At 40.6% G+C, this 14556-nt stretch overlaps 1 protein-coding gene and 1 long non-coding RNA gene across 2 annotated transcripts; one reads left to right on the top strand and one right to left on the bottom strand.

Moving 5' to 3' along the window:
- The first annotated feature begins 30 nt into the window (after positions 1-30).
- On the top strand, positions 31-7309 carry LOC146713235 (uncharacterized). Its single transcript, XR_014919112.1, has 3 exons — positions 31-247; positions 2026-2373; positions 2612-7309. It is a non-coding gene; the product is annotated as an uncharacterized LOC146713235 (long non-coding RNA).
- A 213-nt stretch (positions 7310-7522) lies between these two features.
- On the bottom strand, positions 7523-12538 carry LOC146713234 (myelin-oligodendrocyte glycoprotein-like). Its single transcript, XM_085452409.1, has 3 exons — positions 12278-12538; positions 9640-9975; positions 7523-9401 (listed from the first exon to the last, which is right to left on the bottom strand). Exons 1-3 carry the CDS (start codon positions 12348-12350, stop codon positions 9211-9213), a joined length of 600 nt encoding a protein of 199 aa, XP_085308535.1. The 5' UTR covers positions 12351-12538; the 3' UTR covers positions 7523-9210.
- Between the last annotated feature and the right edge of the window lie 2018 nt (positions 12539-14556).

Below are 14556 nucleotides of genomic sequence, written 5' to 3'. Positions count from 1 at the left end.
TGTACAACTCTACATCCGGTCTTAAAACAGGAAGTTAGCGTTTTCTCGTTCACAGGGTCATTTCCTTTCCTCACCGATCTCCCTGCACCGAGCAGCAACAGGAAAAAACAAACCCTGCACAGTCCTACAAAGCTAGCTTTAGTTCTTCGTTGTATTTCAGGTTTACTGGAGGCATTTTAATCGACCAAAGCGAGCGCGTGGAACACCTGGGTCCCTCCACGGACGGCGGCGGGAGATTAATGGAGAGGTAAGTTTACACTGTTTGTCGAGATCAGCGCGGAAGCTTCCAAGAAAACATGAATCCGTGACATCTGGTTAAAAAACGGAATTGTAGACTGGCCGATGGTTTCCACACAGCCTACAGCAGATCTACTGCTCTAAAGAAAACAATCTCCCTTTGGTTGTGGTCACTAAATGACTAAATGGCCAAAGGCAAACAGGCGACCACGTGTCGTGTTCTCCACATACACAGAATATTATTATGAGCGTCTTTTCTTTTTCTTCACACCCAGCCACAAATCTTCCTGTCGGCTGGAGATCTTTTCATAAAAGTCTTTGAGGTTTCAGAGCTGAGACATGAAGCTGTTGTTCCTGTTCTGATAAGAACAGGTGGGTGTGTTCTGCCAGTCAGTTTGAGGTGGGAGGAGGGGGATCATCCTCCCTACCCTTTTTATGTGAGTACCTAGAGAGCTGGTAGCTTAAATGACTTGGATGTTAACAGAGAGCGTCTGTCCTGATAGCCGGTGTCTTCGGACTTTGGATTTATATTTTCATTGTGCCATCTACACACAGACAGCCCGACTATGTTGCAGTTGTGTTGTAGTACAGTCCTCTGCATGCTGCTGCTGGTCTGTGCATATGAAGGTAAGCTGTGTAGCTGCATGCTTGTTGTAATGTATGGAGTAGTTTGGGTGCATTTCTCTAAGGGATGGTCATGTGTCATATGTGCTTACATTTGAGTGATATGGGAACAAATTCCAGATGTTATAGTTTCAGATTTCATATCCATTAAAAATTAAATTGACTTCTAGACCAGGCATAAAGACAATATGAGCCCTCGGTGAGAATTTCAGGCAAGAAAAAGTAAATAAAGTTCAAGTTTCCTTAAATGGGACTGTGCTGTTTATCAAAACTTCTGTCAGCTTATTATTATTAAGTAGTTAAAAACATTGGCACAATTTCTGGAGATTCTGGCTGTGAAACAAAAAGAACAGTGCTGATGTGAACTCAAGGAAACTTCCCCCCTTTTCCCCAGAGAGAGAAAGGAGAGGAGACCGCAGCAAAGAACTGCTGCTCTGCTGCAAATACAGCAGCCGCACAGAACTTAGGGGGGTATGACTGTTCAACAGGAAGGGACACGAACACAAAACTGTAGCCTGACAAATTTGACCACAGAGCAAAAAACCCCCAAAACACTGTCTCACAACATGATCACTGTTGAGAATTTTTTTTCACTGTGCTGTGATAACTACTGTGAATCTGGAATTTTAAATATTATAAATATATATTTACACCATGTGTGTTCAAGTTTTGACACACTCAGAGTGAAACAGATCACCTGTTAGCTCATCCTGCACATGCACTCTTACAACCTGTTGAAGACAAACTATTGATCAACTCTGGCCTGTTTCTATTTTCATACTGATCCTTTTAAATAATGTGTACATTTTTGTGTTCTGGTTCAAATGCATGTAAGCTTTTGTGACCTGTAACTTACTAATAAAGATAAAAGATGTTTGTTTGTTTGTTTGTTTTTTAAGTGAGATAAAACAATTCTGCATTATCATCTTTTATTGAGCAGACACCCGTGTTTATTGTGATGAATGGCGTGTGTATTGAGTTGACAAGTGGCATCTAGGGAAAGAGTCACCTTGTAATTTATTTCACCAAACCGCACTGTGTTAAATTTCAGCATGCTGTGTGAGCTGTGCTGCCTGTGGCTCTGCAGGAATCAGTGGTTTCTGCTCCAGAAGTGAGCGATGCTGTCGATGTTGTTAACTTCTCATTTTGTTTCCTCTCTTTCAGACATAAACACCACAGCTGGACAGAACGTCATTCTGCCATGTCAAGCTCCAAACTACAACATCATAGTTGCAGATTGGAGCAGAGCTGACCTGGGATCAGAATATGTCCTTTTGTACAGGGATGATCTGTTTGTTCCAGACAACCAGCATCCATCTTTTAAGAACCGGGTGGATCTGCAGGACAGACAGATGAAGGATGGAGACGTGTCTTTGATTCTGAAGAATGTGACGATTAATGATAGTGGAACATACGAGTGTCGTGTCCTCCAGAGAGGAAACAACCGTGGGAAAAGAGCTGTGTTGAAGAACAACCCCATCAACATCATCTACCTTCATGTTGATCCTCCAGGTGAGTGAGTAGAGTTGAGTGTGTGTGTGATCAGAGGTGAAGCTGCTTCCTGCTTGTTGATGTTTGTTTCTAAAGATGTTGTTGATGAGACTTTGTAGAAAGCAGCTGGTCTGAGTGATGTGATCAGAGTGCAGTAGATAATGTCTGACAGCAGTTTGAAGAGGAAATGGATTCTGTTCTGTTCTTCACTCATCACCTACCTGACAGCTGACACCTCACACCTGTTTCTCACCTGCAGGTCAGACACACACAGAGGATGGAGGGAAGGAGGACAGAGTCACTAGAGGACGTCCTGGTCTGTCAGCTTTTGGTGTTTTTTGTGTTATTATAGCTGCTTTTGCGATCTCTGGAAAATTGAAAAACAAGAATTCCTCACTTGCTCCACCTGAACAACAGCAAGCCTAAAAAGAAGAAGCTCTTCGCTTTTTTCTCTTTGTCTTCAGACAAACCAGTTTACTGTAGCAGTACACACATGTCATGGCATCCCTGCAGATTCAGCTTTAAATATGACCACAACAAAGCGATTCATTATTGCTACATAAGGGCTCTCATACAGGACATCAGTTTCAGTCACGTGTCTCTGAAATTTGCTCTGACTAAATGAACACGTGAATTTTGTCAGATTCTGTTACTGTGTAATCTCAGAGGTTAAACTGATGTCCAGAAGTGTCTGATGTGGTTGTAGAGCACTCTGAGAGAACATACAATTATGTTACATGATTTATTTATTGGACACAGAAGCAGTGATTATTTTTCTCTGCTGTTATGAAGTGTTTAATGTTAAAGGTGAAATCAGAAGTTTCCACCTTTAAGATTGTGTGATCCTCTGATTACTCTGAAGTGCTGAGCTAAGCCATGCTGTGGTTTTACTCTGTGAAAGGAAAAGTTTGTTAACTCATGTTCGTGTTTTGAAAGTATTTGAAGGTATCCTGTAACCCGAGCTGTCAGATTCATGCAGATGAATGCTGAGAGTAAAATTGCTTCTTGCATGGATGTGACCATCTTTTATGTCATACCTTTCTTTCATCTTTCTCAGTCAATCTGGGCCCTTATTTTTCCTCTGCTGCACCTGTCTTCTGCGGCGTGCCTCAAGGATCTGTCCTTGGTCCCCTGCTCTTCTCACTGTATATGCTTCTCTTTGAGAAGTACAACATCCTTGTTATGCCAGTGACATACAGATCTATTTTGAATTAACTGATGATCGTTCCATGTCTGTGCACTGTTTTTGTGAGTGTGTGTGTGAGGTCAAAGATTGGCTCTCTAGTAACTCCCTTAGCTTAAATAACAGGAAAACCAAAATGACAGTAATATCCCTCGCGGCCAACTCCGTGACGCCTTTGGTTCCTTGTTAGTGACCTAGGTGTGTTTTTTGGATAGCTCATTTAAATTTGACAAACAAGTGTCTTCTGTTGTCAAATTCTGCTTCCATCAATTGCGTCTTATTTGCAAGGCCAGACATTATGTCCCTCATAGGGACCTGGAGGGGCCTTTGTGACATCTAGGTTGGATTACTGCAACTCCCTTTACTTTGGTCTTAACTCTGCTCTTCTCCATAGACTGCAAATTGTTCAGAATGCGGCGGCTCGTCTCCTTACTGGTACCGGGCAGCGTGTCTCTTTTACCCCCATCCTTGCTGACCTGCATTGGCTTCCCGTTAAGTATCGCATTCAATTCAAAATCCTGCTGCTCACCTTTAGAACTATTAACAATATAGCGCCAAGTTACCTCAATGAACTACGTAGATCATACACCCCTGCTAGGGTACTAAGATCATCTTCCCAGTCACTTTTGTACAGCCGAGATCCCGACTGAAGACTAGAGGTGACCACATGTTTACCTTGGCTGCACCCGATTTGTGGAATAACGGGGAGGTTTTATTTTTTTAAATTTTAAATATTATTTATTTTGTTTTGGTGTTTTTAACGGCATCAACCTGCGAGCATGTTTGGTACTTTTCCATGGCCTTCATCTGTCTCTATTATTATATCTGACCCTCTTGTATGTTCAGCACTTTGGCATACCCCTGGTTGTTAAATGTGCTATATCAATAAAGTTTGTTGTTGCTGTTGTAATAAATGTTGAGCTAACGTTCATTATTTTTTGTGCTAACAGGAGCCAAATGAACTTCCCTCAGTGGATAACCAGGCGTCTTATAGTAAACTGGTCTACATTTGCATTTGTGACATTTGACTTGATAAACTGATGTTGTCAGAAGTTTTGAATGTGTTTAATTTTTAAGGTCAGTTTTAGCGCTGATACATATGTTTAGTCTAAACTGAATTCTTGTCTTCTTGCTGTAATGGAGCTGAACAAGCGTTAAAGAACAAACACACAAATGGAAACAATCATTCACAGAGAAATCAGTGAGGACAGTCTGATGTGTATCTCTTCATATCTGATAAAAGCTTTTAAATCAGGCATCTTATCAGTTGTTTGTGAGTTTTCAACAATAAATAAAGATTTTTGACAGTAAACTTTATTTTTCTGTGACATAGATGAGCTCCTAAAGTTCAGTCTATGCTTGTAGGACAAGAAAGGCAACCACAGCCTGAACCAGGTTTACTTATCTGTTTACTTTATTAGTGGAGACTGAACATGTGGCTGTTTCACTGTTAAAAGTCTACAAATCTAGAAGAGGGCACCACCATCCATAAACATTACCTTTATTATTATGTCTATAGCATTACCATATTATCTTATATTAGAATAAATTTTAAACCAAAGGCTGGACTGTGATCACTGAAGTGGGACTTTTCTTGTTCATAAACGTTCTCAGTAGATTGTTTGTGCTCAATTTCAAGTTATGTTTTTCACACCTAATTTGAGTGTGTAGTTTTCATTATCTATAGTAAACTTCACAAGTACATCCTAAATGTAAACATGATATTGTTGTTATTCATGACATATAATTAACTTTGGTCCACATGACAGTTTCAGTCATGTGACCTTGAATTTCACTCTCTTCTCAGTGGAGGATTGTGAGCTCAGAGCTAACCGGAGCTTTGTCTTCTGATGCACTGAAGATAATAACAAGGACAGAGGAGGCAAGGATAGAAGAGACAAGGAAACATACTTTTTAGTTATAGTTATTGTTGCAGATGTTTCTTGTTATTGTCTGTGTTGCTTTATTTATTCAAAACCGTAATCATCAAAACACAGTGACTCTTATGAACATTAAAGAGCTGATCTGAAATGTATTCTGTGCACTTTTCTGCAGAGCCTGATTTTACGATGAGAACAGGCGGCAGGTGGAGAACAGCAGGTGAGCGTAGTGGAGCTTTTAGCAAGTAGAGAGGTGGAGGACACAGACGTAGAGTAAATCAGTTCAGACAGTGCATTAAAATAGGGGTCACAGTTAACAGGGTCTCACAGCTAATTAAGCACTTTATTAACTCCTTTAAGCTTTTATTTTGCACTTTTAAATCTAATTTGTGATCATAGTGTAGCCATAATATTTATTTAAAACACATACAAATCTTTATTATAATGGTTATATTCCATTATTATATGAGTTGTGAAAAGTTCTGAACTGGATATGTAAAGATCAGAAACCTTCTCGGCTCATCTCGCATTCAAGATCATCACCTCGGCCACCTCTGGACTGTTTTCAGATCTCAGCAGACTTCCTGCCGTGTTCTCTTATACATTCAATGTGTCAGTTTTTTATTTATACAGCATCAAATCATAACAACACTCACCTCAAGGTGTGTTATATTGGAAAGTAGACCCTACAATAATACATACAGAGAAAAAAAATCGTATTCCTTATTAAAAGAAGCTTTGCAGCACCCACAGGCTCAGATTCAGCCTTCACAGCATCACGTGGCACCACTAGCTCTGAATCAAAGAAACTTGGATGCTGGTTTTCTGGATCCAAATGCTCATCTCATATACAAGGACACATCCATCCTGTTGTTTTGAGCTCAACGTGTTAAAGTGGCATCCACAATCAGCTGTGATGGTTTTCTGGTCTGAAAGACGTTAAAACAAAATTCAGAACAGACTGATGGAGGTGGAGCACTCTGTGATGGAGTAGCAGAAGAACAGTTGGAGGCTGTTAAATCTGTATTTGGTCCTCTGTGTTTTTTAAACAACTGAGCAAACAGAAACAGGTCTTAAAGTGGAGTATTGGCCTTTTTGTGGCTGTTATCGTGGGGTATTACTGAGGAGAAAGGTGGTGTGCTGCCACCTGTTGGTTGTAGTTTTTTAACTGATAGATTTAACTTCTAAAGGCTGCTTATGTAGAGGAGAGCAGTGTGTCAGAAGGAGGCCTGGAAGGAGGACTCTTTGAAGAACTCGTCCCTTTTATTTATATCCTGTTTCACTGCAGAAGTCACTTGGATGAGTGTTTTTCCCACTGAAACGTCCAGATGAACAGAATCAACTTTTTGGGATTTATCCTGTTTCATTTCTGTAAAATGATCTTTTTCTTTTTCTCTGCTGTTTACAACCTCATTCAGACAACAACATAGATCAAATTCCACATTTTTATAACAGATTTATATTCACTATGAAAAGTGTAGTGGTCAGGCTTAAACAGGCTAATATGTTTCCTGCTTCTGTTTGATTGGCTCTTGTTGCTCAGGGGTGGGAAAACTGAGGACTCTTTCTAATTTGTGCCTCCTGGTCTCCTCCGTCTTCCTGCCTGTTACCTGAAAATCAATCTCAGTGCTTCATGCTGAAGAATTTCTCATTTATATGATAGTTCTGGAGTGTTTGTAGTTGTAATTTAATGTTATTTAACTACCACAGTTTAAAATGAAGCTCTGAGACGCTGATGTCTCGTTCTGTTGAGACTGTTTCCTTGACTCCTCTCTCCTTGTGTCCTTTCTGAGCTCCTCAGTGGGCCTCAGACACACTGGAGGGGTTTGTGTTATCAGAATGATCCTCTGATAACAGACATCACAGTTTGATAAATGTCAGCATCCAGCGTGTGCTATACAACCTCTGCTTTAAAGATGTACATAAGTGAGGAGAAGCCTTTTACTGAGTTTAAGTAAACACACATCAGATTTTTCTCACTGATCGCTCTGATTATGAATAACACGATGACCTGAAGCAAAGCTCAGAGGGTTTGCTGTGTGTTCTTTGGTGCTGATTCAGCAGGAATCAGTGAGAAAGTGCAAAAATAAATCTCTGTTAAACAGTCAACAGTCCAGTTTTTTATTTCTTTGCTTCTCCACTTCAGTGGCTCAGTGCATCAGATTCACGGGGAGATTAAAATCAAACAAATAACAGAATTAAACCAGGGAACAAATGAGGGAAAAGTTCTGCACCAGGCTGAACCCCGTAAGTCGGCAGTGGTTGATGTATCGTTCACAGAAAATGTAAACAGGTGAACACAGACAGTACATGAGAGAAACTGCTGTAAGTGATCAAATCAACACATGTCGCACAACATTCCTCCTTCCTTGCACAATTTCCTCCAGAACACTGAGGAGAAAAAAGACACCTGGACTGTTTCAGCAGCTCCTGGAGGAGAGGTGAGAAACAAACTAAATCTAAACCAGCTTTTTTACTCTGATACCTTCAGGATTTCATGGCTGACTTGGCACATGCACAGACAGCAACAGTATTTTTTAATACAGATCACAGCATTTATGCATTCATAATCTTGCAAAACACTAAACCCAGAGAAAAAAAAAAGCATAAATTACTTAGTTTGTTTAAATTGTTGATTTACACCAAAAAACAAAGTTTCACAAATAGGAAACGTAAAACACAAGTTTTTGTAACACTGTTTCAATTTTCCACTGAAGGAAGTTCAAGTACCTGCTGAAGGAAATAAATAAATTTGAAAAATACCATAAAGTCAGTGGTACTGAGATGGTCTAGTTTGTAGAACAGGTCATTTTCCAGTCACTGCTGCATTAACTTCAGTTTTCATAAAACAAAATTTGTCATTTTTAGCTGCACAAAATTACCTTTTACAGTCTAAAATCCCTGTTTGTGTAAATTTAGGAAACATTACATAGTAAAGACAGTTATAAAGAGGGAGTTATAAAAATGACACTTTAGTTACAGTCAACATGACTGTAACTAAAGTGTTTCACTCTGAGATATTTTTCATGTCTGTAACATTGCCAGGATGCATCACCATGACAACTAAGAAACAGAGCTTAAAGAGTGTAAACAATTTTATCCCAAACCTTCATCCTCATCTAATGTAATAGATTTAATTCTTAAAGTGATGCATTTTTAATGCATAAGTGTAGAAACCTGTGAGCTGTTAAATGATTCCCTCCATCACCAACCCCACAGATGTCCAAATGTAACATTTTTCACTCTTTAAAAATGGGAAATATAAAGTTTGTGTCCTGGGACCTAACTTTGAATACATGAACCTGAGGTATGTTCATGTGTACGAGTTCATATCCACAAACACATCAGTCAGTATTGTACCATTAGTACCTGTTTCCCTGCTCCAAACAGTGTGAAACCCTCCCAATGTCTTTAGACTTTAACAGGATCTCTGAGAAGCAGGAATCACATATTCAGCACCATTCCCTTTTCTTCTTTTACAGATCAAATCATTAGGTACAAGAACAAACACACCAAAACTGACAGACTCACTACCAGTGCCACAAACCCTCCATGTCCTCCTGGAGGACCTGCAGGTGAGAAGAAGGTGGTGAGTAAAGAACAGAACAGAATCCAGAATTGAAGTCAGTTCAGTCCCTGAAACCCTGAAACCAAATTTCATGATCTACATGTCCTCAGATCATCTGTTTGTTCCTGTGTTGAGTGACACGCTGGGAATTTGGAGCAACAGCAGGAGAATCAGGTGGAAAAGCCGTAAGATGTTTCAAACAAGTGCATTTCAACAGGAGGTTAGTATCAATCCTGATTCTCATTGTTATGGTTTATGTAGATAAAAAAAACAGCAACACCAACAAGAAGCACAACAGGAACTACCAGACCAGCTATTAGTCCAACAGATCCATCCTCCTTCCCTCCATCCTTCTTCCCTCCATCCTCCTTCCCTCCATCCTCCTTCCCTCCATCCTCTGTGTGTCCTCCTGGCTGACCTGCAGGTGAGAAACAGGTGTGAGGTGTCAGCTGTCAGGTAGGTGATGAGTGAAGAACAGAACAGAATCCATTTCCTCTTCAAACTGCTGTCAGACATTATCTACTGCACTCTGATCACATCACTCAGACCAGCTGCTTTCTACAAAGTCTCATCAACAACATCTTTAGAAACAAACATCAACAAGCAGGAAGCAGCTTCACCTCTGATCACACACACACTCAGCTCTACTCACTCACCTGGAGGATCAACAACATGAAGGTTGATGATGGTGGTTTCCCATGAGCGTGTGTCTTCCATAAAGACACGACACTCGTATTTTCCAGCATCAGCAGTCATCACATTCTTTAGAATCAGAGACACGTCTCCATCCTTCATCTGTCTGTCCTGCAGATCCACCCGATCCTTAAAAGATGGATGCTGGTTGTCTGGATCAAACTGACCGTTCCGGTGCACAAAAACATATTTATCTGTCAGGTCAGCTCTGCTCCACTCTACAAGATCAATGTTGTTGTTTGGAGCTCGACATGTCAGAGTGATGTCTTGTCCAGACTCAGCTGTGATGTTTTTCTGGTCTGAAAGAGGAAACAACACAGATCAGAGAGGTTAAAGGGATCCAAGTATAACTGTTCACTTTTAAAGCAGCCAATCAGAAGACACTGGAGTTATGCACACTGGTCAAACCATCACACAAGTATTAAATGTTATTTAATATCATAGTTTTACATCTAGTTCCTATTTTTAATATGTCCGTTAATAAACTGAACAACATAGGCTAGTCTAGCTTGACAGTGTTTTCCTATCATGGCTGTAATAATCTATGGACATGTATTTGTTGCTGCTGTCCCTGATTACTATGTTGGTGTGTATGAGTGTGTGTGTGGGTGTGTCAGAACACTGGGTTTCAGGCATCATCAGGACTGGTGGGTGTGTCCCGCCTGGAGGCGGGCCACACCTGAAGAGGACGATCACACACACACCTGCAGCGGCTCAAGCCTCGTCATGGGACCTTTTTAGCAGAGTGGCTGAGTTCTCACTGATGCTGGATTGTTGTGTAAGACTCCATGGCAGTGTGAGAGCTAAGCGTAAAGCCAGTTAGTGCATCCCTACCAGAGTTTGTGTCTTACGGTTGCTTTTGGTGGTTTCCCCCCCGGAGGAGTTTGCAAACAGGAAGGCAGCGAGCACGGGGAGTGCGAAGACACAGACGTTTTGAGGAAAGACATGACACGGCAGTCAAGCAAGAGCACAGGGATTTATTGTCATTTGTTGCACTGTAAATAAACGTGCTGTTCAGCACAAAGAGTCCAGCATTTGGGTCCTCATTCCCCACTTTCCCATGGTTTGCCTCGCTAACCGTGACAATGGCAGATGGTAAATTAGTTCTGTTTGCATAGAACAGTTCAATTAAAAAAATAATATAACTTTATATGACTTCTTAAAGTCACCAAAATAAATGAATGTAATGCACTCATTTTCCATAACAATGCTGACATCAGCAAGTTTTAGTATAACTCATGAAGTTCTCAGACGCCGCCGCCATTGTGGGTGGGGTGTTTGAGGGAAGCAAACTGGAGTAGGGGGGTCATCAAGGACTTTGTCTGCTGGTGTGAACAGAACCATCTTTGCATCAATGCCAGCAAGACAAAGGACCTGATGATTGACTTCAGCAAGAAGCCATCCCCTATTACACCAGTGAACATCCAGGGTTTGGACACTGGAACAGTGGAGCAATACAAATACCTGGGTGTTCACCTCAATAACAAACCGGACTGGTCCACAAACACAAATGCACTCTATAAAAAGGGTCTAAGTCATCTCCACCTGCTACGGCGGCTGAGATCCCTTGGGGTGAACCGGACTCTCCTGAGGACGTTTTAGGACACTGTGGTGGCGTCTGCTATCTTTTTTGCTGTGGTCTGCTGGAGTGGTGGAATGGCAGAGAGGGACAGGGGGGAACTCAACAAACTGGTCTGGAGGGCCTGTCAGACTCTATAACACAGTTTAACACTGTTATCTTACTCATCACCTGTTTAATTGACGGATCATATGTTTTTTTTTATTGCTGCTACTTATTTGCAGCTTGTTTGTACACTGTTTATTTCACCAGGAGCATCCATACACCCCCCACACTTACATGTACAAATCTCTGTACATGGTTGCTTATGTATATAAGACCACTTTGTGCCTTCCTTCTAAATGTCATATTCATCTTGCTATAAGAGCTGTGCGACGGCCAAATTTCTCATTCGTGGGATATTAAAGGTTCTCCAAAAGTTGATTCTGTTCATCTGGACGTAGCGTTTTGTGGGAGAAATGTTTCACCCAAGTGACTTCTTCAGTCTCAGCTGACTGCAGGTCAGGTATTAAAGGTTTATTCTATTCTATGTCCAGCAGGGGGCATTGCGCTCGTTTGCTATATATTTGTGATGCATGTTTTTCTGTAACCCCCCCCCCCAAACACACACACACACAGACACACACATAAATTTATGATAATCAATAAAGCAAAGGCCATAACTAATGCAAACTATATTGTACAACTGAACAGATGGTCTGATAAACAACTGATAGTCCCTGTACTACACTGCGCAATAAAGGAATAATGAAGCTCCTTAAGATTAGGAGAACAGAACCGCCACGTACACAGTTTCTGTTCTCTGCACAGGAAGCATCATAACTAATCAATCCACTGATTCAATCATTTGTATTCTCTGATCAGCAAATGAATGAATGGACGTCAGTAACCTCCTGGCCTGAATTATGTAGGTAAAATATGTCAAGTGCTCACTAATAAAAGCAGCAGAAAACACCTGAAAAAACATGTCACCAAGTAAGAACTCACTCAGCATAATCGAAAGCATTATTAGCACATCTCACCTGCAGAAGTAAACTCCAGGAGGAAGACAGAGGACAAACTCAACAAGTGTGACATAGTTATCCAAACATCCATTCCAGCGCAGATTTTCCGATCAAGCCGTTGTTTTTCTGTTTTCTATAAATGATGTTCCAAATTAGTTTTTAATCGGCTAATCTACTGATAAATTCAGATTTTTAGATAAACCTGTATCTAGAGCTAATGTTTGAATGAAAGAAGGGAGGAAAGTGCGTGTCCCTCTTTTATCACACATCTGAAACTTGGGATGCTTCTAGAAAGTGTGAGTGAAAGGGGGTGGGGGCTCTTTGAAGACTCCTCCTTGTGTCTCCTCCTCCTCATTTCTGTTCCTACAGTAAATCAGAGGTAAACTACTGATTTTAAGCACACTTTTGTATTCAGCTTGTCCCGGCAGAACCAACATGACTCCATTTTCTTTGACACTTATCGTGATGAACTGCGGTCAAGTGAGCCCTCACTTACGAAGTCGCAGTCAAGCTAGCCGCCCCGCCAGCCGCACCGAAAATGTGGTTGCACTACTCTTACGTATATTACGGTATGGGTGAAAACCGGCTTAGAAACGCAGTGTTTTCTGTCCTGACACAATTTTACTTCACAATCCACTCCCATTTTTAGTGTATCTCCACTTTCCCCCCTGTGATCCACAGCCCAAATTACTGTATGATTCAGAGAAAATTAACAATAAAATTTACCCAATTTACTCAACTATACTTTTAATGTCCTCATCTTTGAGCTCAGATTACAGGAAAACTGTAAGAGGTGACGCAGATATTTCACTGGATTATGACTCTGGGTGACCCCCACTCTTCACCCTGTGATCCACAGCCAAAATTACTGTATGGATTTTGAGAAAATTCATAGCAAAATCTTCCCATTATGCTTTACTGTACTCCACATATTGACATCTTTGAGCTCTGATTACAGGAAAACTGTAAGAGGTGACACAGATATTTCACTGGATTCTGACTCTGGGTGACCCCCACTCTGCACCCTGTGATCCACAGCCAAAATTACTGTACGGATTTTGAGAAAATTGATAGTAAACTTTGCACAATTTACTCTACTGTACTCTATATATTCTCATCTTTGAGCTTAGATTACAGGAAAACTGTAAGAGGTGACGCAGATATCTCACTGGATTATGACTCTGGGTGACCCCCACTCTGCACCCTGTGATCCACAGCAAAAATTACTGTATGGATTTTGAGAAAATTCATAGCAAAATCTTCCCATTTTGCTTTACTGTACTCTACATATTGACATCTTTGATCTCCGATTACAGGAAAACTGTAAGAGGTGACGCAGATATTTCACTGGATTATGAATCTAGGCTGTCTCCACTCTGCACCCTGTGATCCACAGCCAAAATTACTGTACGGATTTTGAGAAAATTGATAGTAAACTTTGCACAATTTACTGTACTGTACTTTATATATTGACATCTTTGAGCTCAGATTACAGGAAAACTGTAAGAGGTGACGCAGATATTTCACTGGATTATGACTCTAGGCTGTCGCCACTCTTCACCCTGTGATCCACAGAAAAAATTACTGTACGGTTTTTGAGAAAATTGATAGTAAACTTTGCACAATTTACTCTACTGTACTTTTAATATTCTTATCTTTGACCTCAGATTACAGGAAAACTATAAGAGGTGACGCAGATATCTCACTGGATTATGACTCTGGGTGACCCCCACTCTGCACCCTGTGATCCACAGCCAAAATTACTGTACGGATTTCTGATAAAATTAAATCCTATTCCATTACCAAACAAAATGAGTTCATTGAAGTATTTGCTTAGCTACAAGAAATGTCTTTCCACACACAATTTAAATTTTTCAAAATGTCATTCACACACCACCTCAAGTATCAACTTCAGTTTTAGACATTATTTATTCAGTGCTTAATCACAACAATAGTCAACTTAAGGCACTTACATAATAAGTTAAACCTTACAATAATACATACAGAGAAAAACCCAACAATCATATGACCCCCTATGAGCAACAGTGGGAAGGAAAAACTCCCTTTTAACAGGAAGAAACCTCCGGCAGAACCAGGCTCAGGGAGGGGCGGCCATCTGCCTCAACCGGTCAGGGTGAGAAATTACATTTCTCAGATTACTGATTTCTCATATTACTACTACACAGTTTAGATACACTCAACAAAAATATAAACGCAACACCTTTGTTACTGCTCCCATTCCCCATGGGATGGACGTAGAGACCTAAAATTCATTCCAGATACACAATATAACCATC

The sequence above is a fragment of the Copadichromis virginalis genome, linkage group LG3 (assembly GCF_057382275.1).
Source record: "Copadichromis virginalis isolate Kocher_CV1m ecotype Utaka linkage group LG3, C_Virginalis_male_GT1.1, whole genome shotgun sequence".
Taxonomy (NCBI): Eukaryota; Metazoa; Chordata; class Actinopteri; order Cichliformes; family Cichlidae; genus Copadichromis; species Copadichromis virginalis.
Note: the sequence above shows the minus strand (reverse complement) of the source record. Positions and strands in the feature narration are given on the sequence as shown.

Coding starts and splice junctions, on each gene's coding strand:
- LOC146713234 (XM_085452409.1), bottom strand. CDS start 12,350: ATGGATGTTTGGATAACTATGTCACACTTGTTGAGTTTGTCCTCTGTC. Junction 9,976..12,277: donor CCTGGAGTTTACTTCTGCAG/GTGAGATGTGCT, acceptor TTCCTCTTTCAG/ACCAGAAAAACATCACAGCT. Junction 9,402..9,639: donor TCATGTTGTTGATCCTCCAG/GTGAGTGAGTAG, acceptor TCTCACCTGCAG/GTCAGCCAGGAGGACACACA.